The sequence below is a fragment of the Phyllostomus discolor genome, chromosome 3 (genome assembly GCF_004126475.2).
Source record: "Phyllostomus discolor isolate MPI-MPIP mPhyDis1 chromosome 3, mPhyDis1.pri.v3, whole genome shotgun sequence".
NCBI lineage: Eukaryota > Metazoa > Chordata > Mammalia > Chiroptera > Phyllostomidae > Phyllostomus > Phyllostomus discolor.
This window is the reverse complement of record NC_040905.2, coordinates 84,250,501-84,276,694: the sequence shown is the minus strand read 5'-3', so window position 1 is coordinate 84,276,694 and position 26,194 is coordinate 84,250,501. Positions and strand designations below refer to the sequence as shown.

The window sequence follows — 26,194 nt, the reverse complement described above, 5'->3', positions numbered from 1 at the left end:
TTTAAGTCATAAAAATTCCTTTTCTCCAGCCCATTATAATCATCACACCTGATAACATTAAGACTAAGTTACAGATATTGCTGATGTTAGAACTAAAAATATTTTCATGTTGTGATTGCTTATTGTTTCTGTGAGTGCTAAGTTTGCCATGGCTTCAATACAGTAAGGGAAAAGAATAGTTATATAACATGTACGTACTTGGAATTTCCTTTTCATTTTTGTTGCAAAAGGTGGTAATGTCGAAGTTTTGCTTAGCCATCAGTGATGAACAGTACATTCCATCCCGGGGTATTCTCCTTTACCTTTTTCTGTTAAGCACTTTTTTATAAATAAAGTCTGAAAAGCAAGAAAAGAGAATAAAACACAATTATTTGAGGTTCTTTAATTTCCAAATAAAGCTACTGACTTACTTTTTTAGAGATGTGTTTAAGTTAGGATTGAACTGGAAATAGAAAAAAACTGTTCAAGTATTTGTTTTCTATTTAAATTCATGTATATGATATCATTTGCATATGTAAAATAGCATAGTAAAATATTAAAGTAACCGTAGCTCACCAAAGAGACAGGGAAAAAAAGGGTGTACCATATATTATACAGTACTGAAAGAAAAAATGAAAAAGAAGTGATAGCTTTATTATTGAGCTCTTGGTAAGCATTGTGCCTAAACAACCGTTTTAACAATTGTATCAGAATGTATTACTGAATCACTGCAGGTCAGTAAGATAACCTGCATTATACTTGCCTTCTGTGGAACACAAGTTTGTGTTAAGTTTTATAACTTTTAAAGTTTAGGAGAAAGAAGGAAATATAAAACCCTGTTTTGATTTCCCTTTCATATTAGATCCATCTCTGCTGTGGAGACCAGTCACTTGGAAGTACAGAAATACCCTTGACAGGATTACTGAAAAAGGGTAGTACAGAAATCAACCAGCACCCAGTCACAGTTGAGGGTGCTTTTACCCTTGACCCTCCGAACCGAGCCAAACAAAAGCTTGCACCCATTCCTGTGGAGCTGGCCCCAACTCTGGGAGTGTCTGTGGCTCTGCAGAGAGAAGGCATAGATGCACAGGCAAGTAGTGACCCTCTTTCCCCTACTGCCGCTTCTCCAGTTTCACTCATGATTCTTCACAGAAGTTGAACTTTGAAAGAGTTACCTAGCATGAGAAAGTGTTTATTATGTATTAGTCTTAATTAGTAGCCTACATTACATGATACCTCCTTTCTGAAAAGTGCTATGGCTTTCACTGCTACGGTTTTTAAGTGACTATCCAAAGCTTTTAGGTACAGTCTTCTCATGTGGTAGAAATCATTCCCCCACCCTCAACTCATAGTCAGTGACTGTGGCAGAAAAGGAGCTTCAGCAAAAGAGAACATTTTTTTAGACCTAGTTCCTGGGAATCTTCATGAATGGTTTTTTTGGGGAGTTAACTCAGCTGAGCTAAGATAAGGTTCTTGGTTTATTAGTGCTTTATAGTTCCCATGCTCTCTTTAGGCAACGGAGCTGAACGTACATGGTTTGTTATTCTATATACTATATCCCCAAATCAACTTCAGCATCCCGTTCTTTTAAAGAATTGGTCTTTATATAGCTTATGAATTAAAGATAGAAAAACTGAAGTGAGAGTTTTAGAGATAATATCTATATTTTTTGAGAGTAGGAGACCAGAGGAGTGGAAGAAAATCATACTAGACATTGGTATGTATATTTTTTTTGAGTAGTGTAGGCCTTGGTATGAATAACCATTCCCAGGGATACCTATACCTGACTTCTTTTATCCAATGTTTCCTCTAACCCATTAGGATGCATTTTGGTAGGTAGAGCTGGATATATTTCCTTCTTGTTCATCTTCCTTTTTCTGGTCCTAGATGCTATAAGAAAATTTGCAAATTATGAAGAAAAATAGACTAGGAATATCCAGACTGGGAAAGGAAGCTTATATTTTAAAAAGTCAACGCCAAGTTTTTTGCTTAATTGTGAAGGAAAGTTCTTTGCAAATTATACTTTATTTAAAAATTGTTTTTAGTCTTTAATTGAGTTAAAAACCCAGAATGAACATGAGCCACAGCATTCAAAGAAGAGAGTTTTAACCCCCATAAAGGAGAAACTCACTGAGCCAAAGTCACCAAGTGTGTCCCCTGTTACACCTCACGACCAGTCACCTCCAACCAAAGATGATGCAACAGAAAGCGAAGTGGAAAGCTTACAGTATGATAAGGACCCCAAACCAAATCCAAAGGGTAAGATTATGTTTTTAACAGATTTTTTAGGTACAGCCTTTGCAGCCATCTAATAAATGACTAGGAGTCTTTTCATGGGATCTAAGTAAAAATTGAGTTTTTTAAAGAACCAATAATGTGCAATAGTGTAAAAAAATCATTTTAAAGTAATTGTAATCCATTTAACTTCATTATAGAACTTGCAAAATGGTGAGAACATTTTTCTTTTTACTTTTGTACTAGAAACAGTAGCCTGTTCAAAAGAAATTAAAGAATATAGGAGAAAAAATACAATAAAGATTAAATTTTAAAAAAGAAGAATATACAAGGGTTCCTAGAACACTCACCTAGTGGAGGACAAAAAAAAAAAAACAAAAAAAACACAACGGGATTATCTTCTGGAGGATGGGCCCCTTGTAGTACAGGCTTCCCCACTCGGTGAGTGTTCTAGGAACCTATCTGTATCATTGTATGTACCAGCTGTTGTTGGGAGAGGCTACATTTGGCTTCAGTGAATTTTTTTTTTTTTAATCCTTTCAATGTGTTTGCCCATTTCATTGGGCAACTGCACCTGCCCATACTACACTGAGTGCCCAGTAGTTTTTGATCAAAAATAGCATGACCCTCATGCCCCACCCTCCTCATTCACCCATTCTCATCCTGAGCAACTGTTTTTTGTTTCCCTGGATGAAAAAGTCCTCAGAGAGAAATGTTTTGCTGATTTGGAAGAGGTGAAACAAAAAAATGGCAGAAGCGCTAAAAGGCATCAAAATCAATGAGTTCAAAAATTATTTTGGGCAGTAGAAAAAACATCTTGATTGATGTATTGCATTAAATGGAGAGTACTTTGAGGGTGACTGAAGTTTAAACATGTAAGAATAAATATACGATTTTTTAATAAATAAATCCTGGTTCAGATAGAGTTTTAACTAGTAAGTTCTTGAATATCTTGAATACATTGGAATTTTAAAGGCATTATTGTTTCTTATAGTAAACTCATACTAATCATTTTTTTATCCTAAAAAGAGTCTGTGAATGCATATTTATCTGGCTTTAGAAAGTTTTCCATCCATCACATAACTGGTCTACTGTTATGTTTAGTAGTATAAGTAACTGAAGTAGTGGTAGGTGAGGAGTTAGAAATGTGGGTGCGATTACAGCTTTGTCACTGAGCTGCTGTATGACTGAGACATCTGTGGTCTGTAGCAGGGTTGAACCAGCTGGCTCTGTTTTTTTCAAGTTTTAGCTTTTCATTAGACTATGTCATATGTACTTAAAGTAACCAAAACTACCTTTTTTTTAAAAGATTTTATTTATTTATTTTTAGAGAGGGAAGGGAGGGAGAGAGAGAGAGAGAAACATCAATGTGCGGTTGCTGGGGGTTATAGCCTGCAACCCAGGCATGTACCCTGGCTGGGAATTGAACCTGGGACACTTTGGTTCGCAGCCCACGCTCAATCCACTGAGCTATGCCAGCCAGGGCTCAAAACTACTTTTTAAAAAGTATTGTAATTATACTTGTGCTAAGTCTCAAATATAATCCTTAATGCTAAGTTCTGTTCAGCTGCTTTTTGGAGTCAGGCAGCTGTCACACATAACTGCATCGGTACTGTATGATTTCATTTTTGCAGTACATGCTAAGAGTAAGCTCTTCTTTATACACAGTTCTATAATGGGAATGAAAGCTTGCATAATTTGGGGTGAGTTACTTTTAAGGTGTTTATGCCTCAATTCATATGTTTATAAAACCAAATGGTGAAATTCCTTTGGATAACTTAAGAAAAACTTAGCAAATGAATTATTTAAAGAAACATTTTTACATTTATTTTAGCCATCACTTCTTCTGTACCTGCCTCACTGGCCCAGCCGGCAACTACATCCAATGCTCCAGAAACAGCCTCAGGACAGAAGATTGCTGTTCCAGCAACATCACATCATTTCTGCTTCTCGATAGACTTGAGGAGTGTCCACGACTTGGAAGTTGGGTTTCCAATCAACTGTATATTAAGGTGTGATGTTTTGTTTCAAAGTATTATTTTCTGAGGAGAAATGCCTTTACTCTTTTTGGGAAGTTGCAGAGAGAGATGTCACCAAAGAAGTTACAACACTTAACTGAATTAGTGTACTGAAGGAGGGTAAGGCTGTGGTCTAATGATTTCAAACTTAAGCCAGGCTGGCGTTGGTGAATGGGAGGTAACAGTCTTAACTGTTCCAGTGAAATAATTGTAAGTATTGATAATAATTTATTAGTGGTCCTATTTAAAACATGGCTCTTGAACTCAAAATGTGTTTCTGGAAATGGTGCCACAGGTCAGAATAATGGAAGGTATCTGATTTTTCTGTAAAAACTGTATTATAAGGGGAGGTTATATTCCCAAAACCTACATTTTATAGCTGTGACTCTAAAAACCAACCTTAATATACTGTAAGTGGAATGTGTCCACACTTTCCAATATAAAAAATTGAAATATGTACTTCATTCAGTTAAATGGTTTTATACACTAGTTTATTTTTAGTAATATTTTCATAGACTTTTGTGGTTGAGATAGAAATTAAATATAATACAATAATGTGTTTTAGTTTGGAGTATTTGGTTTCTTCTCATAAATTTCTTTGGAGCAAGCAGCAGCATTTGTACTAAGGTTCTTGGTCTTTATGTGATTGAAGGGAATGAATTTTTCTGTCACCTTGGATTGCCATTCCTGGGGGTGTCAGTGGCTGCACATTGCTTCCTGCTGTTAATTGAAGCATACTTACTTTTCAGATGCATAAATCAACTCACACTTAGGTCTACTTTTTCAATTCTTGGATTTTTTACAAAGTTGCTTCCAAAATCTCCCAAGCTTTAGTGTGAGTAATGGGCAGAATCGAAGGGACCCAGCACAGTGTGATTGTGAATTCACAGGATGGAAGTCTTTCCATCGTAGCTTAAGTCTGCATTTTACCTCATGTTGGGGCTGAGAGTCGTTGCTAAAATGTTTTTACTTGAACATTAAGGCTTATGAGAAAGTTTCCTCATACAACTATAGTTTTCCTTCAGGTTTGTGTAACATCTCTTCAAATTCTTTTTAGAAATAGAATTAGTATTCTTTATCTCAGGTTTTTTTTTTTTTGACGGGGAGTCTTTTCTCCCTCTATCTCTTTATTGAGGTCGCTCTTCTGTTGTTCTAGGGAATTTGATCTTAGAATATCTAAAGAGGATGGTGGCCAGAAGCATAGTAACAGGGATAATCTAAAATTAGATGCCATGAAGGGGAAGCCTTATACAAACCACTTGGAAAGCATTAATATTAGATTTTGTGTTTCCTTTTTGCCATAGAGGTTATTTGTTTAATCATGCAGTGCCTGCAGTATGCCAGAAGTATGCCTGGTATTAGGGGTACATGGGGTACATTAGGGGTACATACACTACACTGTGCGTATTATAAACAGTTCAACCTAGTGAAGGACAGATTCAGAAATAAGTATGTGAGAGAGGCTAGTAGTTCACTTGGCAAAGAAAAGGGGAAAGACTGAAATTTTTAAAAAAGGACTACTGGTTCTGTCTTAGGTTCATTTTAAGTTATTATTAAAAATGCTGGTCATAGCCCTGGCTGGAGTAGCTCAGTGGATTGAGCACGGGCTGGGAACCACAGTGTCCCAGGTTCGATTCCCAGCCAGGGTACATTCCTGGGTTGCAGGCCATAACCCCCAGCAACCGCACATTGATGTTTCTCTCTCTCTCTCTCCCTCTCCCTCCCTCCCTTCCCTCCCTAAAAATAAATAAATAAAATCTTTTAAAAAAAATAAAAGTAAGAAGTTAGTAAAAAAAAATGCTGGCCATTTAATGTTTTCTGTGTGTGTATGTTATCATGCCCTGCTTTGGTATGAAGTTGTGATTTATAAACTATGTGATGGGATTTGTGAGATAACACTGGTATTTTTAAAAGTGTGTGCGTGATTTTTTAATCTCAACAACCTGTAGTGGGGCAGTGAATTTCTAGGGCATGAACTCTGAGATTCCCTGATTTCAATGGGTGTATAAGTATATTGAAAATGAGTGAATGCATAGGATTCTTATGAGGAAAGCAACTTTTATTAGTGGCTTTAAATTTTAGTTTTCATAATGAATAGTAAGTTATAACATGAAATTTAAGTGAGAATTATAATATCTTTGTATTTGGCTTTAAATACAAAAAGAACTTGAAGTCAGACGTTCTTCCATTTTATCTGGTTTGGTTTTTGTGATGAAAGGAAGAAAAAGTGTTATGTCGCTCTTTGATTCACCTGTCATATATCTGAGTTGCTTTCATCCTTGATTCTCTGTTGAAAGACAGGGTACCATAAATGTACCCTTTTGGAGTTGACTAAGGTCTTTTTAGCTCATAAAAGATCAAGACATTATTGTATAAAGGAAGAGAGGTAGAAATTAAATTCAGCAAAATTTCCTTGAGTGTTTACTATGTGGCAGAAACTGCTTATTGGTCCCTGGGAGTTCAAAGATGAAAAAGAGAGGACTGGAACCCTCAAGGAACTGTTTAACAAATGGGAACTCAGTTTTTATTTAGTAAGTTATTTTCATTCCTAACTCTTTGTCTTATGTGGATTGCATCAAAATTACTATCTCTTTCTTATTTGGTATTATTGCCTTCAAGACCCCAGAATCCTCTTTCTTCTACAGAGAATAATTGAAGGATTACCTGTAAAGCAGCTTGGGAGGTAGTATTATACAAATGATGCATTTTCTGTATAATTTCTATAATTTTATATCAACAGAAAATATTTGTATATTTTAAAGTTGGTGAAAAGAGTAAAACCATAATGTATTTTTATCACTTATCTATTTAAAATTCTGTTTGCTCATAACATTCATATTGTACTTCTCTATTATGCTATTACGCTTGTCCCATTTTTTTCTCCCCTTTATTCCCCTCCACCCTGCAGAAAGACTTCCCCCCTCCCACCAGCATTCCCCCACCTTAGTTCTTGTCCATGGGACCTACATATAAGTTCTTTGTTTCCCATACTATTCTTAACCTCCCCCTGTCTATTTTGTACCTATCATTAATGCTCCTGATTCCCTGTACCTTTTCCCCCATTCTTCTCCCCACCCCGCTGATAACCCTCCATGTGATCTCCATTTCTATGATTCTGTTCTTGTTCTAGTTTGCTTAATTTTGGTTTTTGGTGTGTTTTTTGTTTGTTTGTTTGTTTTTAGGTTCAGTTGTTGATAGTTGCAAGTATGTTGTCATTTTACTGTTCATATTTTTGATCTGCTTTATCTTAGATAAGTCCCTTTAACATTTCATATAATAAGGGCTGGGTGACGATGAACTCCTTTAACTTGACCTTCTTTAGGAAGCACTTTATCTGCCCTTCCATTCTAAATGGAAGCTTTGCTGGGTAGAATAATCTTGAATATAGGTCCTTGCCTTTCATGACTTTGAATACTTCTTTCCAGCTCCTTCTTGCCTGCAAGGTCTCTTTTGAGAAATCAGCTGATAGTCTTATGGGCACTCCTTTGTAGGTAACTGCCTCCTTATTCTTAATCTTGGGTCATGTAATTATGATATGCCTTGGTGTGTTCCTCTTTGGGTCCAAGTTCTTTGGGACTCTCTGGGCTTTCCAGACTTCCTGGAAGTCGATTTCCTTCACCAGATTGGGGAAGTTCTCCCACATTATTTTTTCAAATAAGTTTTCAATTTCTTGCTCTACCTCTTCCCCTTCGGGCACTCCTATGACTTGGATGTTGGAATATTTAAAGTTGCCCCGGGGGTTCCTAAGCCTCTCCTCATTTTTTTGAATTCTTGTTTCTTCATTCTGTTCTGGTTGAATGTTTATTTCTTCCTTCTGGTCCAAACCATTGGTTTGAATCCCTGGTTCCTACCCATTACTGTTGGTTCCCTGTATATTTTCCTATATTCCCCTTTGCATAGCTTTCACTTCTTCCTCTGTTTTACATCTGTACCCAACCATTTCTGTGAGCATCCTGATCACCAGTGTTTTGAACTGTGCATCTGATAGGTTGGCTGTCTCTTCATCACTTAGTTCTGTTTTTGGAGCTTAGATCTGTTCTTTCATTTAGGCCATACTTTTTTTGTCTCAGCACATCTGTTTCATAGTAAGGGGTGGAGCCTTAGGTATTTGCCAGTGTCGGGGAAGCCCACATTTCTGCATTGTGGCTCTGTATGTGGGTGAGGGGCCTGAAAGGGAACAGTTCCACTTTCTGGGCTCTCGGTTAGCTTTCAGTCACTTCCCCTGCTACCTAGAAGCAAAATGGGCCCTTCTGGTACAGATTCCCAGGTGGGTGGGTTTGTGTACATTCTAGGATCCTGTGGGTCTCTCCAGCTTACTCTCCTGTGAGGCAGGGAGTTTCTCCTGCTGCCACAACCCCCACAGGTGTTTTCAGTCAGAGATTTTGAGGCTTTATTTCCCCATGCAGGAACCCTGGATTGCTTGGTATGTCATACTTCCTAGTAGTTTCTCCCAGTTTATCTGCACGCAAATCTGGGACCGCCCTGTCCTCCAGCTGCTGCCTTGCCTCAAGTCTTCTCTGCCCCAGCTGCCCATCTCTGTCCTTCCTACCAGTCTGGATGAATGTTTCTTTTTTAACTCCTTGGTTGTCGGACTTCCATACAGTGCTATTTTCTGGCAGTTTGGGTTGTTTTTTGTTTTTAAATTTGTCGTTGTCCTTCTTTTGGTTGTTCAAGGAGGCAAAGTGTTTCTACCCATGCCTCCATCTTGGCCAGAAGTCCCATGTTTTTCCATATTGTAATTTTTTAACAGACTGTAAACTCTGTAAATGCTAAGATTTTGTTTTTCTGAAATTCTAGGTACTCGTATCCATTCTTTGGAAGTGCAGCTCCTATTATGACTAATCCTCCTGTAGAAGTTCGGAAAAACATGGAAGTTTTTCTTCCCCAATCCTACTGTGCATTTGATTTTGCTACTATGCCTCATCAGCTGCAAGATACCTTCTTAAGGTAATGTATATGCTACACTGTGTATATGATACTGTTAATATCTTCTCAAGTCAACTCTTGGAAAGTTTGTCTTATAAAGAAGAGGGAGGGATTCCTGTAGGTTTAAATCCATAGCAGTTTACGCATTTGAGAATCTAGAAACAAATATACTAATAATGTCTGTTTCATGTATCCTTTTACTACAAAGTTTTATGTGGTTATGAAGGCTCTTTTCACATCTTCATATCTTATTTGCCTAAGTTCAGATATTAGAACTTTTTAAAACAGTCTATGAGTAGTAAAGGAACTTTGATAAGTAGTCTTGCCCTTTCCTAATATATGTGGAGATAAGTATGAACTATTTCATTTTTATTACTGATTCACTGAATGACTGTAGTATATTATTTTCTTTTTCCATTTTTATCTATGTAAAATGGAGGTGTTAATTCAGCTACCTTAAATAGATTTGTGAAGAAAAATGAGATCTGTGAAATGTCATTTTACTTTATCATAGTATCAAAATTCAAATTTTTATAATATTTTAAATATTATGAAATAATAGTGGGAATAATAGTGTTTGGAGGCTTTCCTTATTGCAAGGAAAGAGGTGTAGAAGATGTAATGGAATTTTCTGTTACCTATGGAATTGAGCTTTTACATTCCAGGTAACAAATACATCTTTGACTACATTAATGGAACCCAAAGATTTTAGTACAAAAAATTTAGTTCAGAGTTGATAGGTATGAATATGTTTCTCTCTTTCTCAGGATTCCATTGCTGATTGAATTATGGCACAAGGATAAAATGAGTAAAGATTTGCTTCTGGGAATTGCCAGAATCCAGCTTTCTAACATCTTGTCTTCAGAAAAAACTCGTTTTTTAGGTTCTAATGGTGAACAGTGTTGGCGTCAGACTCACAGTGAAAGTGTGCCTATTATCGCAGCACAAGGGTAATGCATTTTGCAAATGGCCTTTTCTTTTTATTCTGATTAACTAGCTACAGCCTTATCTTTTCATAACATTTTTTGTCTGATCTTTCTTTTTTGACCTGTGGGAACTATATCCTGGTTTGTTCTCTAGCTTTCTAGTACCCATTATACCCTCGCAAAGTGAAGAATTTATTCTTATATAATACTGTAATATTTATTCAGGCTGTTGAGTATTTCCCTCCTCTCTGTTTAGCCTGGCAATTTTAAATTCAGGATCTTTTTATTTAGTAATTCAAGGTCAAATTTATCCTGTATTCTTACATAATTTTGCATTGGGCATGACTGTTTTTCTTCTTAAAAAATATTTCAACTTTTACCTCATTGCTGAAGTCTGAGAATGTTACAAATGTTTGCCCTTTAAAAAAATTGTGTTTTGGAAATTCATTGCCAGAGTGAAAAGCTGGAGTTCACATATTTCAGACAAAATGATATATTTGTTGACTGATCTTTAAAACTTAACAGTAGAAATTTAAATTGTTTTGCATTATATATGACATGTCTTTATATTTAAGGCATAGTAAAAAAGTATAAGGAAACCGGACTCAGCAAAAAGCTGAGATCTACAGAGTTTTGTTGAAATTTCTTCCTTTACTCTTGCCCATCAGTAGCCACTTGCAGAGAGTGGTGAGTTAGTAAAACTTTCATTCACTTGGAAGATTGGGAACCAGGTGTTTTAAGAATCAGATACTCTGGGTAACTGAAAATTCTTTTAACTCCTGCTGTTGAAAATCGCTTAAAAATTAGCACTTTTATCATCATATGTAGAATACAATGAAAATAATCAAATCCTTACTATTTGAAGTTATTTTAATGCTGTTTGTTGTGAATATTAACTTTTATTGCCCTGCTGTATAGACTGAGAAGTTTTAGATTTACCTAAGTGAAAACTTCAGATGTGGTAGGGCTTCCGTATACTTTTCAAGTTTCTTCTAAAATCTATGAGATTAGAAGAAAATGTAAAAGTTGATTAAGTTCTAATTGTATGTGATACATTGACTGAAGTTTTGTCTAACCCAGGATTTATGGAATATATTTGATTTAGACTAAGCCATGTTTTTGTTCGTTTGTATTTGCTCAGGTTCTATTTTCCTCTAATATATGTAGTCTTGTTTTTATTTAATGATAAATGCTACATGCAGTTCTATGCTACAGAGAGATACTCATACTGATAAAAATAACATAGTTACTCTACTTCTGGAAATTATCCTGAGTCAGTGCTCATACCTAGCAGAAGATTTATGTACAAGTGTATTCAACCTCAGAAAAGTAAAATAGTAATAATAACAACTTAGAAAATCCTATGTATATTCAAGAATAAAGGAATTAAGTTTATTTACTACATAAATTATTTAGTATATGTTACAGGCATTGAAATTACATTTTAAAATTAATATGTATGACAAAAGAAGATGCTCTTGATATAAATAGGAAAAAAGGACAGAGCCGTAATATGTCTATGTACATACTACATATACCTATAGATAAAACAAAGAGAGGAAAGAAATTTTAGCAGTAATAACTTTGGGGCAGTAAGATTTAACATTTCTCCTGTATTTTATACTTTTTGTTTTTTCAAGTAACCTACAGTATGTCTTTTTTATAGTAAACAGAGGTCTGTACTTACAAGGTGTTTGTGATCAAATAAAGTCACGTATGTGGAAGTTTTTGAAGCTTATAGAAACTGCTGCGGTTTCAGCAGCAAGTGTCAGATGCAGGAAATGTTGTCTATTCAATGCTGTACGTAGCATTGGGAACATAATAGAAAAAATATAAAAATGTTTCCATGAATTTTAATATATTTTTATTTCATTTGTAGGTCAAATAACAGGATAATAAGTCTTTCTTACACAATGACTCTAGAAGATTATGGACTAGTGAAAACACGTGAGATTTTTGTCTCGGATTCATCTCAGGTACCTATCATTGGATGTTGTCAAATCTCTCTTTTAAATGGATCTGATGTGTTATGTGAGTGAGTGTATTTGTTCAATGTGCTTTTTTCATTCCCATGTTAGGGTTTAGCTGCCGTGCAGCAGAAGCCACCTTCTCTTCCTCCTGCACCTTGTCCTTCAGAAATCCAGACAGAGCCTCGGGAAACCCTAGAATACAAAGCAGCACTTGAGCTAGAAATGTGGAAAGAGATGCAAGAAGACATTTTTGAAAATCAGGTTACTTTTTAAATGTTACTTTAAAACTCTTACTTTCTCTGATTAGTAAAGCCTACATGATGAAGGAAAAATGGGCTATGTTCCATGGGTCCCCTGTCTAGTCCCTTTGTATGTCAAGAATACTTTACTCCTAAAGAAAAATTGAGGATAAAATATTCTAAATGTGACAGAGTGGCAGAAATCATTCAGAAGTTTTTCCCTGAACTTTGTCTTAGGCAAAATTAGGACTGAAGGTTAGAGTTCAAAGATTAAGAACATGGAGATTTCTTTAAATTTCAGGTCCTCATTTAGTGTGAGTCTTGGAATCATAAGTCTTTAAACAAGAAAGTTAGAAAACAGAACTTACCATGTACTCTCCTGAATTATATGGGTATTATTAACACTTGCCTCAGGCATCCTTTAAAAAAATAAAATAGCCCTGGCTGGCATAGCTCAGTGGATTAAGCGTGGGCTGCGAACCCAAGTGTTGCAGGTTCGATTCCCAGCCAGGGCACATGCCTGGGTTGCAGGCCACGGCCCCCAGCAACTGCACATTGATGTTTCTCTCTCTCTCTCTTTCTCTACCTTCCCACTCTAAAAAGAAATAAATAAAATCTTAAAAAAAAAACAACCTACAAATACCTTTAAAAATAATAAAATAAAACAGAGCACCTGAAAGAAACATATTAATGATCACTTAATTTTTTTTAATCTTCACCCAAGGACATGCTTATTAATTTTAGAGAGAGTAGAAGGGAGGGAGAGTGAGGGAGAGAGAAACATTGATCTTTGCCTCTTACACACTTCCGACCAGGGACCGAACCCGCAACCTTTTGGTTTACAGGACAATACTCCAACCAACTGAGCCACACCAGCCAGGGCAGTGATCACTTAATTTTTAACTGAAAACAACTGATTTGTTTACTTAAAACATTTAGGTTTTTTCCTGACTTTATTTTTCTTCCTTTTGTAGCTAAAGCAGAAAGAACTGGCTCATATGCAAGCTCTTGCAGAAGAATGGAAGAAAAGGGACCGAGAGAGAGAATCACTAGTGAAGAAAAAGGTAGTTATCTTGTATAGAAATTGAAGGAGGAAAGAAAGAATGTTAATGATAGTGTCTTGTATATATATTTTTGAAATTGTGTGTGTTTTGAGTTTGGGGAAAAGATTTAAGATAATTTATTGTATTTTAGGTGGCAGAATATACTATTCTGGAAGGAAAACTTCAAAAAACCCTAATTGATTTAGAGAAGAGAGAGCAGCAGCTTGCCATTACAGAATCAGAGGTATTGTATTTGTCTATCAAATATCTTTTTTCAAAAAATGATTTTATGTATTTATTTTTAGAAAGAGGGGAAGGGAGGGAGAAGAGGGCGAGAAACATCGATGTGAGAAACATGTGTTGCCTCTTGTAGGTACCCCCACGGGGACCAAACCCACAACCCAGACATGTGTCCTGACTGGGAATACAACCAGTGACCTTTTGCTTTGCTGGACAATGCATAATCAACTAAGTTAAACCGGTCAGGGCCATGTATCAAATATCTTTGTTTCACAGAATCTGTATATATATCAGGTTTATACCATTCATTTTTTTCTTTATATTTATATAAAATATATTTCATAGAAATTGTCTTTTGAATATTATGGGAAAAAACTGCTCTTCAACTGGGTAAAACATGTTTTGTGTTTTAGAATGTAAGGAATAGATAGAAAGTATTTGTTGTTTGAAATGGTTAACTATTATTCAGCCAGTTTGGTGGACTTCTGCAATAGTGGAGATATTTGGCTAACTCTCCCCTTATGTAAAGGAATGGATAGTTGCACTACCTGGAGAAAAGAGAAAATGTAGCACAGGCTCAGGGGTCTAAAATCTAAGTTTGTTTTCAGTAAGAAGTAACTTATCTCTCTTGCCCTTTAAAGGTTGGATTCCAAGAACAGATGAGTAGTAGGCCCAGTTAGCATTTTTGTTAGGTCTTACTAAAATTTATCCTACTTTTAAAAATTATTATAAAAGTCATTTCATAATTAGAATTTCTTATATATTAAAGTTATATGCTCCTTACCTACCCAAATATATTTCTTAAAGTTTTCTCAGCATATCACCCTCACCTTATCTTTATATACTTTCTGGGATGTCTAAATTGATATAGATGTTTAAATTTAAAGTGTATATTTGTTCCTAATACTAAGAGTCTATTTTCTGTGTGATTAGGCAGAAAATAAGTTTTCTAAAAGAAAAAAAGAATCTTTGGTTTATTTGCTTATACATTAAAATGGGTTTATCCAAGTCAGAATTTGAAGTGATTAGGCATTTTGAGTTGAATTTATGCAAGTCATAAATGGATTTTTGTATACACTTTGTATGTTAAAATTAAATGAAAATGTATAATTTCAATATATTTAGAGATTAAGCCTACTGAAAAATATGTGAAAATAAATTTGTAAACATTCTGAACATTGGACTATTTATATAGATATAGAATATTGACTAGTATAACACAGCTTATAATAGGTCAGCCTCTTAAAGGTGCACTTGTTTTTAAGCTTCAAAGAGAAAGAAAGGAACTGAAATCAGAACGTGAACGGAACCTGCAAGAACTTCAGAGCTCTATCCGCAGGGCCAAGGAAGATTGCGTTCACCAAGTAGAACTGGAAAGGTTAAAGATCAAGCAGCTAGAAGAGGATAAACACCGACTTCAGCAGCAGGTTGGATGAAATACCTGTCATCTCTTTACACTTAGAGTTTATTTGCATCTAGAAATGATAGGTATGGTTCACTAAAAAGTTACAAAAACTCAGTAATTTGGACATTTAATATTCATTGCACTGATATTCAAAAACACTTTAAGTTGGATCTTCTTTTCCTAAGTTAAAGCAAAGGATTATATTTTTTTCTTACAGTTATTTGCATGAGATTATGCTACATTTCAGGTAACTCAGTGTAAAATCTTTTTCTGATAAATCTCCTTTTAGCAAACATAAATATGATTCTTGTCACTGGACTGAATTCAACTAAGAACCAAATTTCATGATAGAATTGTCTGTGCTCCTCTTCATTTCCTCACCTTCCACTCACCTCTCAACCCATCCCACTGTGCTTTCAATCCCCAGTGCTCCAGGCAGCCAGTTGTCAAAGAAGCCACCAATGACTCAGTGACTTAAGTTCAGTGGGCACCTTTCATTTCTCATCTTACTCAGAGTTATTGACATCAACACTGTTGTCATTGTTTTTATATATTCTCTTCTCTCAACTTCTCTAACACCACTCTCCTTTTTTGCCTCTGCTTTTCTGGCCACTCTCAGGCTCCTTTGCAGGCTTGTTTTCCTTTAGCCAGTAAATGTTAGACTTCAGGTTCAAGACTTATTTTGTACTCAACAATCTTATTAATGCCCATGGGTACAGAGACAGGCTATACCTCTGGGACTTGCACATTTATTATCCCAGACCTTTCCTTTGCACTCTAGACCCAGCTTTCTAACTGCCTTTTTGACATCTCTGGTTGGATGTGTAAAGGCATTTAAACCCAGCATGATCCTCCCATCCATGCCTGAACTTCCTGTAAGTGTTCTTTATTCCTGTTCTTCCTGTTGTAGCCAGTGATATTTTTGACATTTGGAATCATGACACTCTCCTCTGAAACCTTTCAGTGTCATCTTATTGCTCATAGGATAAAGATTAGAATAATTACCTTGCCTTACAATCTCTGTAGTTTGGAATTAGCCTGTGTCTCTCACCTCATCTCCCACTCTTTCGAGTTTGCCCTACACACCAGCCACACTGGTCTTCCTCGGGTCGCCCAGCATACTGTGCTAGCTTCACAAAATCAGAGGATCGTTGTGTGTGCTATTTACCCAGGAAAATCGTCCTTGACCCCTGCTCCCCTAGTTGTTGTTATGTATTTTCATGGGATGTTCTTCTCTTCTTTTCATTTTCATTAGTGTAATGATTTGATCGGCGTCAGATTGTTAGCTCCATAAAACTATTTCAGTTTTGTATCTGTATGCCTAGAGCCCAGACAGCCTTTATCACATAATTTGGTCTTAATACATATTTGCTAAAAAATGAAAACATCAATCTGTTAAATATTAAGCTTATCTTGAAAAATGTCATTGTGGATTAGGGATGTATGATGAATGCCTCCAAAGTCTTCGGTAAAGTCTGGCATGAAGAATAGTTTTCATAGCAGTTCAGGGTCAATTAAGGTCATACTATTTGGCAGTCATAAATATGAATTTGATTGTTATTGTGGAGATCTCATTTAAAATATGAAAGATAAAGTTAAAAAGGTAGGCAGTTGTGATGGGATTCACCAATGCTTCTCTTCTCCCAATTATCAGGAAGGTTCAGCCATCTAGAACCAGGGGAGTTCTTGAAAAACCCCAGGTCTCGGCCTTGTCCTGGACTGGTGTAATTGGCTAACATCTTTGTAGAAAGAACCTTTGTGGGAAGAACTCGTATTTTAGAAAATTTACCCAGGGAACTCCTAAAACGTAATCTAAAGACCTAGGAAAAAACTGGGGGCTGGGGGGCAGCAGAAGTTCCTGAGATACCCATGTTGCTAAGCCCACAACTGTAAACATTTTACATTTTCTTCATACAACCTTTTTAGGCCCTTCCTTTGAACCAGGTTACGTGTACCATGTGTACAATTCTAACTACATAGGTAGAAGGGACTGATAGACATACTGTTGGCAAAAACTGATGTAGATAAAGTATCTCTGTTTAAATGTATAAAGGCAGTTACCAGAACTCAAAAAAATCAATGTAGTTTATGGACCACTCAGCAAAGGGAAAAGAGCCTAGCCTGCCTGACAGCTTACTGCTTTACCACCGTAATTGGTGATGATAAATCCCTGAACAATAGGAAACAAATACTAAATATTAAGTTTGTTAGGTTTTTTTTAAACAGGTAAGTGAGATAGTTTAGAAAGATTTTTATTCAAATTTAAAAAGAAAAGTTTAGATGTTCAGAGAAGGAAATTTTTGTTATTGGGAATATTTACACGTGTAGTATGGTATTACCTAAAGATGCCTGATAAATTCTAATTAGAATTGTTTATATTTGTTGGCATAAAACAGGAATATATTATTGATAATTTAAGATCTATTTTTACCACAAATTTTCTCAGTATTTCAACTTTAGTTTTCTTACGTCTTAATAGAGAGATAATTGGTTCATCTAATTAATGATGGACAGTTACACTGGTTTATATTTTTGGGAAGCATCTGTAACGGTGCTTATTTACATTTGATTTTTTTTAAAAATCTCAGATTTGAAAAGAATACCTTTATCGAATATTTAATTAAGGTAGTCTACCTCTTCTGAAATTAAGGAAGTATCTTCTGCTCTCTGTTAGCGCACTGTTCTGGGGGATGAAAAGATCAAAATTCTAGTCATGCCTCTGCCACTGACTAGCTCACTAGCCCTTTGACTCTCGGTTTTCTTACCTATAAATATGAAGGGCTTGGGCCAAATAATCTTTAAATTACTTTAAATTGTAGTAATAGTGTTTGAAGTACAAAATTCATATAGTACCCAGCTTTAAGAACAATAAATACTGCATTAAAACTAAACTTGATTTTCATTGATAATAATTGGCTCTATCTATATAATCTTCAACCTTCTTACCTGTAACATCTTAAGTATAAAGTATTAGTATTTTTATAAGGTAACTTTTTCATTTGCCATCTACAATTTAACCAAAATGGTTTCCTGATACTGGTTCCATAAGAAATTTTATACTCTTAAAAAAATTTTGTGTATGGTCAATCAGTTGATTAATTTTTAGGATTACTAGAGATCTTAATTTTTCTCATACATTTATGTTTCTAAATGTTCTACTATGAACATATTTAGAATAAGAAAAAAATTACCATGTTGAATTCTATAATATTAAATTTACATCTGTTTTAAAATGGCTGTAATGCTTTTTTTTTTAATACAGCTTAACGATGCTGAAAATAAGTATAAGATTTTGGAGAAAGAGTTCCATCAGTTTAAGGATCAGCAAAGCAACAAACCAGAAGTCCGTCTACAGTCTGAAATAAACCTTCTCACCTTGGAAAAGGTACCCATGTCAATTTATGGCAACTTAACTAGTCCTAATGATCAATTTGTAATCACACTTGGATATACACTGTAACATTTCACTGAAGTATATCAAATAACACATCAGAGAATTCAAGGCACATGACATTGTCAGTAGCTTATACTAATTAGAGCCCTTGGTTGCAAACAACAGAACTAACTCTAGGAATAAAGGAATTCACAAAATTGTCAAAAAGGCTGAAGAGGCTGTTTCAAAATATGGGCAGGAACCAGGGTGAGCAAGGAAGGCATACTCTATCACAAAACAGTGTACTCAGGATGCTGCTATTGGAGCTGTCACTGGCATGGCACTGGTTCTGGTGTCATACTGTTGAGGCCCCAGTTTTGCAGTAGCCATTGTGAATACTCTCTCTGCATGTTACTACCCTTTAGATTCAGTGTCCCAGGCAGGATCATTTATTTAAATCACAGGCCTGTATGTACTTTGCTCTTAGTTTGGAAGAAGGGATATCCACCCTATTTTGTTTTCTGAGGTTAGATGCCAGATCCTGCCTCTCACTTATACTGGGATTCCCCACAAATAGAATGTTTAGTTAGGTTCTGGGCATTAAAAAAGGTATAATGTGCAACAGACAACCTAAGTTTGACGATATGTGCTCTTACATTGTAGTTTGATAATTTTAGGCATTATTAAAAAGATATAACATATACAGGAAAATAACAGGTAATAAACAGAACACCGTTAGAAGTTTAAGAATGTCATTGCCAGCCATTGCCTGTTTTTTCCCTCTCAGCTTTGTATTGAAGGCTTCTGTGCCCTTTTGTTTCTTTAGATTCAGCCACTAGGGGGCACTAACAGAAGATTGGTGGGATGGGAGTCAATGCTAGAGTAATTTTTTCTTCTGTTTGCTTCTTTTTTTTGCCCTGGTAATAGTTGTATCTTTTTATGGTGCCATGTCCCACAACACATCCCTTCTCCAGCTTCCTTTGGACAATCCTCACTGTGATTCTAGTTTGCTGGACAACCTCAGTTTCTGAGTTCCTGATAGCAAGAACTACTTCCTTTTGTAATCCCTCCTACCCAGAAGAAGTAGGGACTTCCTGCTCTTGCTAATCACTAGGTTACCTCACTATATCCTCTTTGGCATTGCTGCTCTGTCTTTATCTGTATAATGAGATTCTTATATTACATTATATCTGAAAGACCTAGAGTGATTTCTGACTTCCTGGCAGGATGCTGATTGATATAATTGGTTTTTCATTATCCAACAAGGATTTGAACTACTTATGATATCATGCTAAATGCTGTCCTGAATGATACAAAAATGTTCAGAATAGAGTCAAGTAAATAACAAGCTATAAAAAGAGACAAGGGCCCTGGCTGGTGTGACTCAGTGGACTGAGCGCCCGCCTATAAACCAAAGACTTGCTGGTTCGATTCTCAGTCAAGGCACATGCCTGGATTGCAGGCCATGTCCCCAATAGGGGGCACATGAGAGGCAACCACACATTGATGAGTCTCTCCCTTTTTCCCTCCCTCCCCCTCTCTAAAAGTTAATAAATAAAATCTTTTTTTAAAAAAAGGAGACAAGGTACTTACTCAAGTATAGTGAAAGGTAGATATAGTAAGTATCACCTAACTTTCTCTTAGTAAATGCTCTGAATGGAAAGGGAAAACAAAGTCACTTCTGCAATTTACATATTAGGTATAACGAGAAAGTGAAACTGGATATGGAACCCAAGAATAGGTGAAATTTTAAGTAGATACATATGTAAGTGAGGTTATCCCAAAGAGAAGCATTGAGGTTAAAAAGTCTATTGCCTATTTGGAAAATAGCTAGACTAGAATATAGAGTTTAATCAGTATACTCTGATTTCATTTCAAAATGAAAATAAGCCTGGTAAGAGAATGTGGGAAGACCTTTGATGCTAAGTTAAAGAATTTGTATTTCACCTGGAAAGAAAAGTCAGAGATTATAATCAAGTTTATAAGACTGACTTAAAAAATATTAATAGAAATGAATTTTAATGAACTTTTGGGAGAGGTAGAAGTTGTGGAGAATTCTGGTTTTAGGCAGCAGAAAAAGTGGAGAAGTTCACTAAATATGGTTAAAAATGAGAACCTATAGTAGGAAGAGAGAAAAGGGTTAGACATACAGATTTGCTCCCATCGTTTTAATAAACTACAATAGCAGCCTTAGAAGTAGATAAAATTGTTCAAGGAGTGTTTAGGAAGGACAACTGAAAATAAAACTTAGTGGGAAAGTTCAGCTTCACAGACAAAAAATGTAAGAGTTAGGGAAGAAAGCTAAGAAGATCTGGAGAAATAGTAAATGCAGTCCAGTGTGGTGCCCAAAAGAAGAGTTTTAAGAAAGAAAAAAATATTAATGGAGAGTCAAGAATGGTTGAGGAAAGGTCATGTGTTTGACAGTTAAGTCACTGCCTTTTAATAAGCCAGATTGCAGAGGGTAAAGAAAATTTGGCATCGAAAAGAAAACAAGAGATTGAGCACAGAAGTTACTCTTTGAAAGAAGAAACATCAAGAGGCAAAAAGCGTGAATGTATGGAAAGCTTGGAGATGGAAGGAAGCATGATGAAAACCTTCTGAGCTGAGGAGGGTATTAATTGGTTCCTTCCCGTGTTTCTGAACTCATTAAATATTTCTGCAGCCCATTAATTGCCATGTCTTTGGTTCCTCTTTTTACCCCCACATCTATTTAATTGACTAGTCTTGTTGATTATGCTTCTTATATACCTAGACAGTCTCTTCATTTCTCTGTTTTTGATCTTTTCCTCATTTCTCTACCAATGAACTTAAATCCATCTAGCCATTTCCCACCCTTATTTTGAAAAGCCAAATATTAAAGTATTTCTTTGTCTATAAATATGAATACTGTGGTACTTACCAGAGTTTTGAACCACTCAGACAGTATCTCATCAAGTCTCACAAGCTCTGTTAAGTGAGTGTCAAAGAATATTTCCATTTTATCTTGGGAAATTTAGAGACTAATTATCTCAAAATTAGAGCAGAAGCTTTATCTTATTCATCTTTTCTGAATTACTCTAGAACTAGATAATATTTACTATAGAAATTTTAAGTGATTTTTAAAATTCCTTCTTTTAACTATACTTCTACCAAAAGGGTAAAAATCATTAAAACTAAGCATTAAAAATATAAAGAGCACCATGAATTTGAAAGAGAGATGGAAAAAAATGCATAATTGGATAACCTCTATATCAGACCTAATGATTTCATTCAGCATGTTTAAGTGCCTAGTAAAGCAAAACGTCTTAGCTCTTCTGAATATTCTTTGTAAATATTTTTGGAGCCAGAAGAGGGCAGAATCTTATTTCTTAAGTAGTAACAAAGACAAAAAAAAAGAGCATGAAAAAGAAGGCATGAATGAAGAAGTATCTGATTAAGTCTAATTTCTGGTTATGTCTGATTAAGAGCTTTTTACTTTTGTGATTACCCATTCTCTTCAACAGAACACAGATTTTCCCATTTTCACTGAGATTGTCTAAAAAGAAATTAACATTAGTTTTATCAAATATAATTCTTGATTCCCTTTATTATGTAAGAAGTGGATAATAGTTTGATTTGCTTTTAGCTAGGAAGTGTCTTTCAGATTGCTTAAAAATGGGACTTTCAAAAAATAAAATAAGGAAAGCATTATAATTAATTAGGACATACATAGGTTGATTATGTATTTAAGAATATTTGATGAGTATCTACTGTGTGTTCCCCCCTTAGGGCAAAGGGGGAAAGCGAGAGAAGAGAGTTTGTAGTGTAACTGGGGAAATGGCTCACAGACCCTTAAATGACTATATAATCAAATACCAGGGAATGTAATAGAAACCCTTTGCAGTTCAGAAAGGAGAAGTCATTTGGTGTTCAGAATATAATAATTTTAAGACAGCTTGAAGTATTGAAGTAATGTTTGAGCTGAATATGAAGTTTTAAGTGAGCAGAGAAGAAAAAGAAAGCATTGACAGACGCAGGAGGCAATTTGGGCGAAGAGAAAGGGGTGTGTAGAGGACACCACCTGGTGGTTGGAGTAGAGGGTTTCCTGTTGAGGCATATCAAGAAAGCAGGTTGAGCAAAATACAATGGGAATTGTATTTTGGAGTGCCTTGAAACCTAGCAGAAGAGTTTAGGCCCAATGCTATAAGCAAGAAGTGGCTATTGCAGATTATTTAGTAGAGAATGAATTGATCTAATAGTGATTTGCAAAATTTGTAGATAGGTAGATTTGAGGCTGAGGAAATGTGAGAAGATGAGAAGAGCCTGAGCTAAGGAAAGGGCATTAGGAATATAAAATACTAAAACTGGAAATACTTCAACAGAGAAGTCTATGGACATATCAGTGCAAATGCTTCCCAAGCCTCAAATCTACTCACAGTAAGGGCTCTTAACTCCAGGTCTTTGGTTGTGTGCATTTTTCTGGGACTTGGGTCCATATATTTCTTTGGAATTCTAGAGGCATCTGTGTCCTTAAAAAAAAAAAGTTAGTAATAATTGATTTGGCAAAAGGAATAAATTAGAAAAATGAGGTTTATGTCTCAGATTTACTAGCTACAATTTTTTATTTAAGAAGGAAATATGTATTGACTATACATGTGTTTGAAATTAGTGTGAATAACTATGCAGATGTGAATTATTTTGATAGTCATGGCAAAACCAATGTAACCCACCTAGACAGTGTTTTCTGATGGAGTCAGCCCATTGGCTGTATGTAGTCCCTCTAGGTTCATCCCTGTCCTAACTCTTATCCTTGGGCTCATCAGGATACTAGACTTCCTCTGAGACTACTTTTTTATCTCATACCAATTTTTTAAAAGATTTTCCTTATTCCTCTGACATATGTCCTAGTGTTAAATTTCCAAGTAGTATGTATAAATCTTTGGGTATAAGTGAAAATCACCTTGGATAATCTCAGGGTATTCCATTTAAGACGTATGAATCTAGTTATAAAATGTCAACATATTTAAATCCAAGCACTAGGAATTTGTAAAGCAGAAGAGACCTTGACTCAGCAAAGTCGTATATTACTGCAGAGAATGTTCTGGTGTTTTGTGAAAGGGATTTGGCAATCTGCTTTTCCTTTCATTTTATTTTCATATGAGTTTTCTGAAGTTTGAATTTTTGTGTAGCATCTTCAGTTTTATTTTCCGGCAAAACAGGAGGAATTGTGTGTATGGGAAAAAGTTGATTTCATATAAAAAAATTGGACCAGTTTAGAGTAACGGTATTTTACTGTAATTCAGGCACATTATTACATTATCACTTAAATAGTAAAACTGTCTGTTGGCTACATGAATTTGTTTGGTACTTGGGTTGAAACATTGAGAAGAGTACATTCCAGAACAGAGCCAAGTTGGCTTCCGTTCATGCACAACAGATTGCCTGCTGCAAGTATAAATAGCCTTATTTTTTTTAATTGAATCACTTTCATGTTTTTCTTTATATATTTGAGGAAAAATAGAAAATAAAAGTTAGCTGATTGTTATTAGGAGCATTATTTGTCTTTCACTTGGGTTTATTTTAACATTCTTAAAATACTTTTAACTTTGTGCTCTTTCTTAGTAAACTGCTTTCAGATTAAACATTTCACTGTTTTCGGCATTCTATTTATGATTTTTCGCCAAAATGTAGTTATAAAAGAATCTGCTAGCTTTCCTTGTTGTAAGACAAAATTCCACATAATGAAAGGCCTCCAAAAGGAATAATTTGGTTCTAAGATTTAGAATGCCAACTAAATTGGAATGCTAACATATAGAACTGCTTTTTGTTAAAAAAAAAGTGCATTTTTCACCCATGATCTTTATGTAATATACATGTTTTAAATACATTTACAGTAACTATCTGAAGGTTAAGACTAATTCAGTTCCTTTTAGTATAGGCTGTTAGGCAGTAAAAATACGACTATATTTTAAACAAGAAAATGTTCATGTGCCATAATATTTATAGTAAATTATATAACAGTTTTAGATGATGTCGTATGTTACACTATATAAACTCTTTTCTTAAGCCAGACTCTTTGTATATATTATCTTTCAGTGATTGTACTCAGTGGTATAGTGTTTCACTTGATATGATTTTAATCACTGTTAGGTTGAACTTGAAAGAAAGTTGGAATCCGCAACTAAGTCTAAACTACATTATAAGCAACAATGGGGACGAGCTTTGAAAGAACTTGCCAGACTTAAACAGGTATGTAGTTTATAGCTGATGATGGATTATTCTTTTTATGCCTTTTCCTCTTGATTCTCTACAAGTTTGCATATTTGGCAATACCTGTTATGTTCAGAAGTCTGCATTTGAATCACCAGTGCTATTTTTGAGATTTGAATATCCATTGCTATTTTTTTGTTGTTGTTATATATAAGATCCTCCTTTTGTAAATTAAACACTGAAACTTCAAACTTTTAGGTCCTTTTCTGTAATTGCCAACTGTTCTCTTTCCCAGAAGAAGTTGGATAATTTCTTTTACTGTACTTAATAAAACTACCATTCTTTTCTTCAGTCTTAATTTCTTTCTATTGGGAATATCTTTGAGGGGAGAAACTTAAGGATAAATTAAAAAATTTAACATGTCCTCAAACTTAAGAACATATTTTAAATGCTATTCCTAAGAAGACACACTAACTTATTCAATTAAGGAAGGAATCACAGGGAATTTTTGCATAATTCTAAAAGAGTTTAAAAGTGATAGTTTACTGAATTCTACATTTTTTCCCTTCTGCTGATAACACATGGATCAATAGTGGTTAGCTTATTCTAAGTTTTGCTTTTCTTTTGATATGTCAGTTTTATTCTAAATGAAATTTGGTACATAGAGTCTTCTCAGATTTGAATTTTTCTTAATGTGTCTCCATAACCGTCAGATGCTATTAAGCATCTTTATGGTATTGCACTAAATGCTGACCACCTTCATAAAGGAGTATGTACTAGACTGCATGAGAATAAATAAGGCAAATTATGCTAACATAGCTTGTAGATAGTTGAGATTGTAAGTATAAAATAATGTAGTAGTCCTGTGTTAATCATAGGGGATATATTCCAAGATCCCTGGTGGGTGCCTGAAACCACAGATAGTACTGAGCCCTATATATACTGTTTCTTCCCTATATATGCATATGTATGATAAAGTTTAATTTATAAATTAGGCACAGTAAGAGATGAACAGCAATAACTAAAAACAGAATAGTTGTAACAATATACTGTAATAAGAGTTATTTGTTTCTATCTCAAAATATTTTATTGTATTCACTGTGCAATGATGTGAGATGATGCAGTGAAATGATATGTGATGGGGTGAAGTGTGATGACATAGCCAGTGTGATGCAGCATTAGGATTACTTGAATACAGGACGGAGATACCACAACTGACCTGATAACTGAGAGGGCTACTAAGTGACTGCCGAGTGGGTAGTGTGTACAGCGTGGCTATGTTCCACCAAGGGATGATTCGCTCCTGGGTGGGGTGGAGTGGGGCTGCGTGATTATTTCATCACACTACTAAGAATGGTGTGCAGTTATTTAGAACTTATGAATTGTTTCTCTGTGGAATTTTCCATTTAATATTTTTGGATCTTGACCGTGTGTAACTGAAAACCACTGAAAACAAAACCGCAGAGAGGGGGACCACTGTATTAACAATAGCAAATATTTTATATATGTTCACAGAGCTGAAGACAGATGAGTGAATAATCATATTTTGTACTGAGGGTCTCCTATATTCAAGGTACTGCCCTAGGTTTATAAATTATAAGTAAAACAAGTCTGTCCCCCAGGGAGCTTACAACTTAGTACTAGGGAAGAAAGCTATAAATACAACATTTAC

The 26,194-nt window shown here is 35.3% G+C and overlaps 1 protein-coding gene and 1 long non-coding RNA gene across 3 annotated transcripts in view; one reads left to right on the top strand and one right to left on the bottom strand.

The window, feature by feature from the left end:
* CEP120 (centrosomal protein 120) overlaps nt 1–26,194 on the top strand; it is a 74,993-nt gene that overhangs the window by 29,932 nt on the left and 18,867 nt on the right. For both annotated transcript variants that reach the window (XM_028509269.2, XM_028509278.2), the window contains exons 8-19: nt 842–1,069; nt 2,025–2,238; nt 4,049–4,226; nt 9,030–9,179; nt 9,926–10,108; nt 11,964–12,060; nt 12,163–12,315; nt 13,268–13,357; nt 13,488–13,580; nt 14,842–15,003; nt 18,244–18,366; nt 24,463–24,561. In XM_028509269.2, the coding sequence (XP_028365070.1) occupies nt 842–1,069; nt 2,025–2,238; nt 4,049–4,226; nt 9,030–9,179; nt 9,926–10,108; nt 11,964–12,060; nt 12,163–12,315; nt 13,268–13,357; nt 13,488–13,580; nt 14,842–15,003; nt 18,244–18,366; nt 24,463–24,561 (1,770 nt within the window). The remainder of the gene's footprint in view (nt 1–841; nt 1,070–2,024; nt 2,239–4,048; nt 4,227–9,029; nt 9,180–9,925; nt 10,109–11,963; nt 12,061–12,162; nt 12,316–13,267; nt 13,358–13,487; nt 13,581–14,841; nt 15,004–18,243; nt 18,367–24,462; nt 24,562–26,194) is intronic.
* LOC118499526 lies at nt 3,119–3,996 on the bottom strand. The gene is made up of 2 exons (XR_004902022.1): nt 3,711–3,996; nt 3,119–3,509 (listed from the first exon to the last, which is right to left on the bottom strand). It is a non-coding gene; the product is annotated as an uncharacterized LOC118499526 (long non-coding RNA).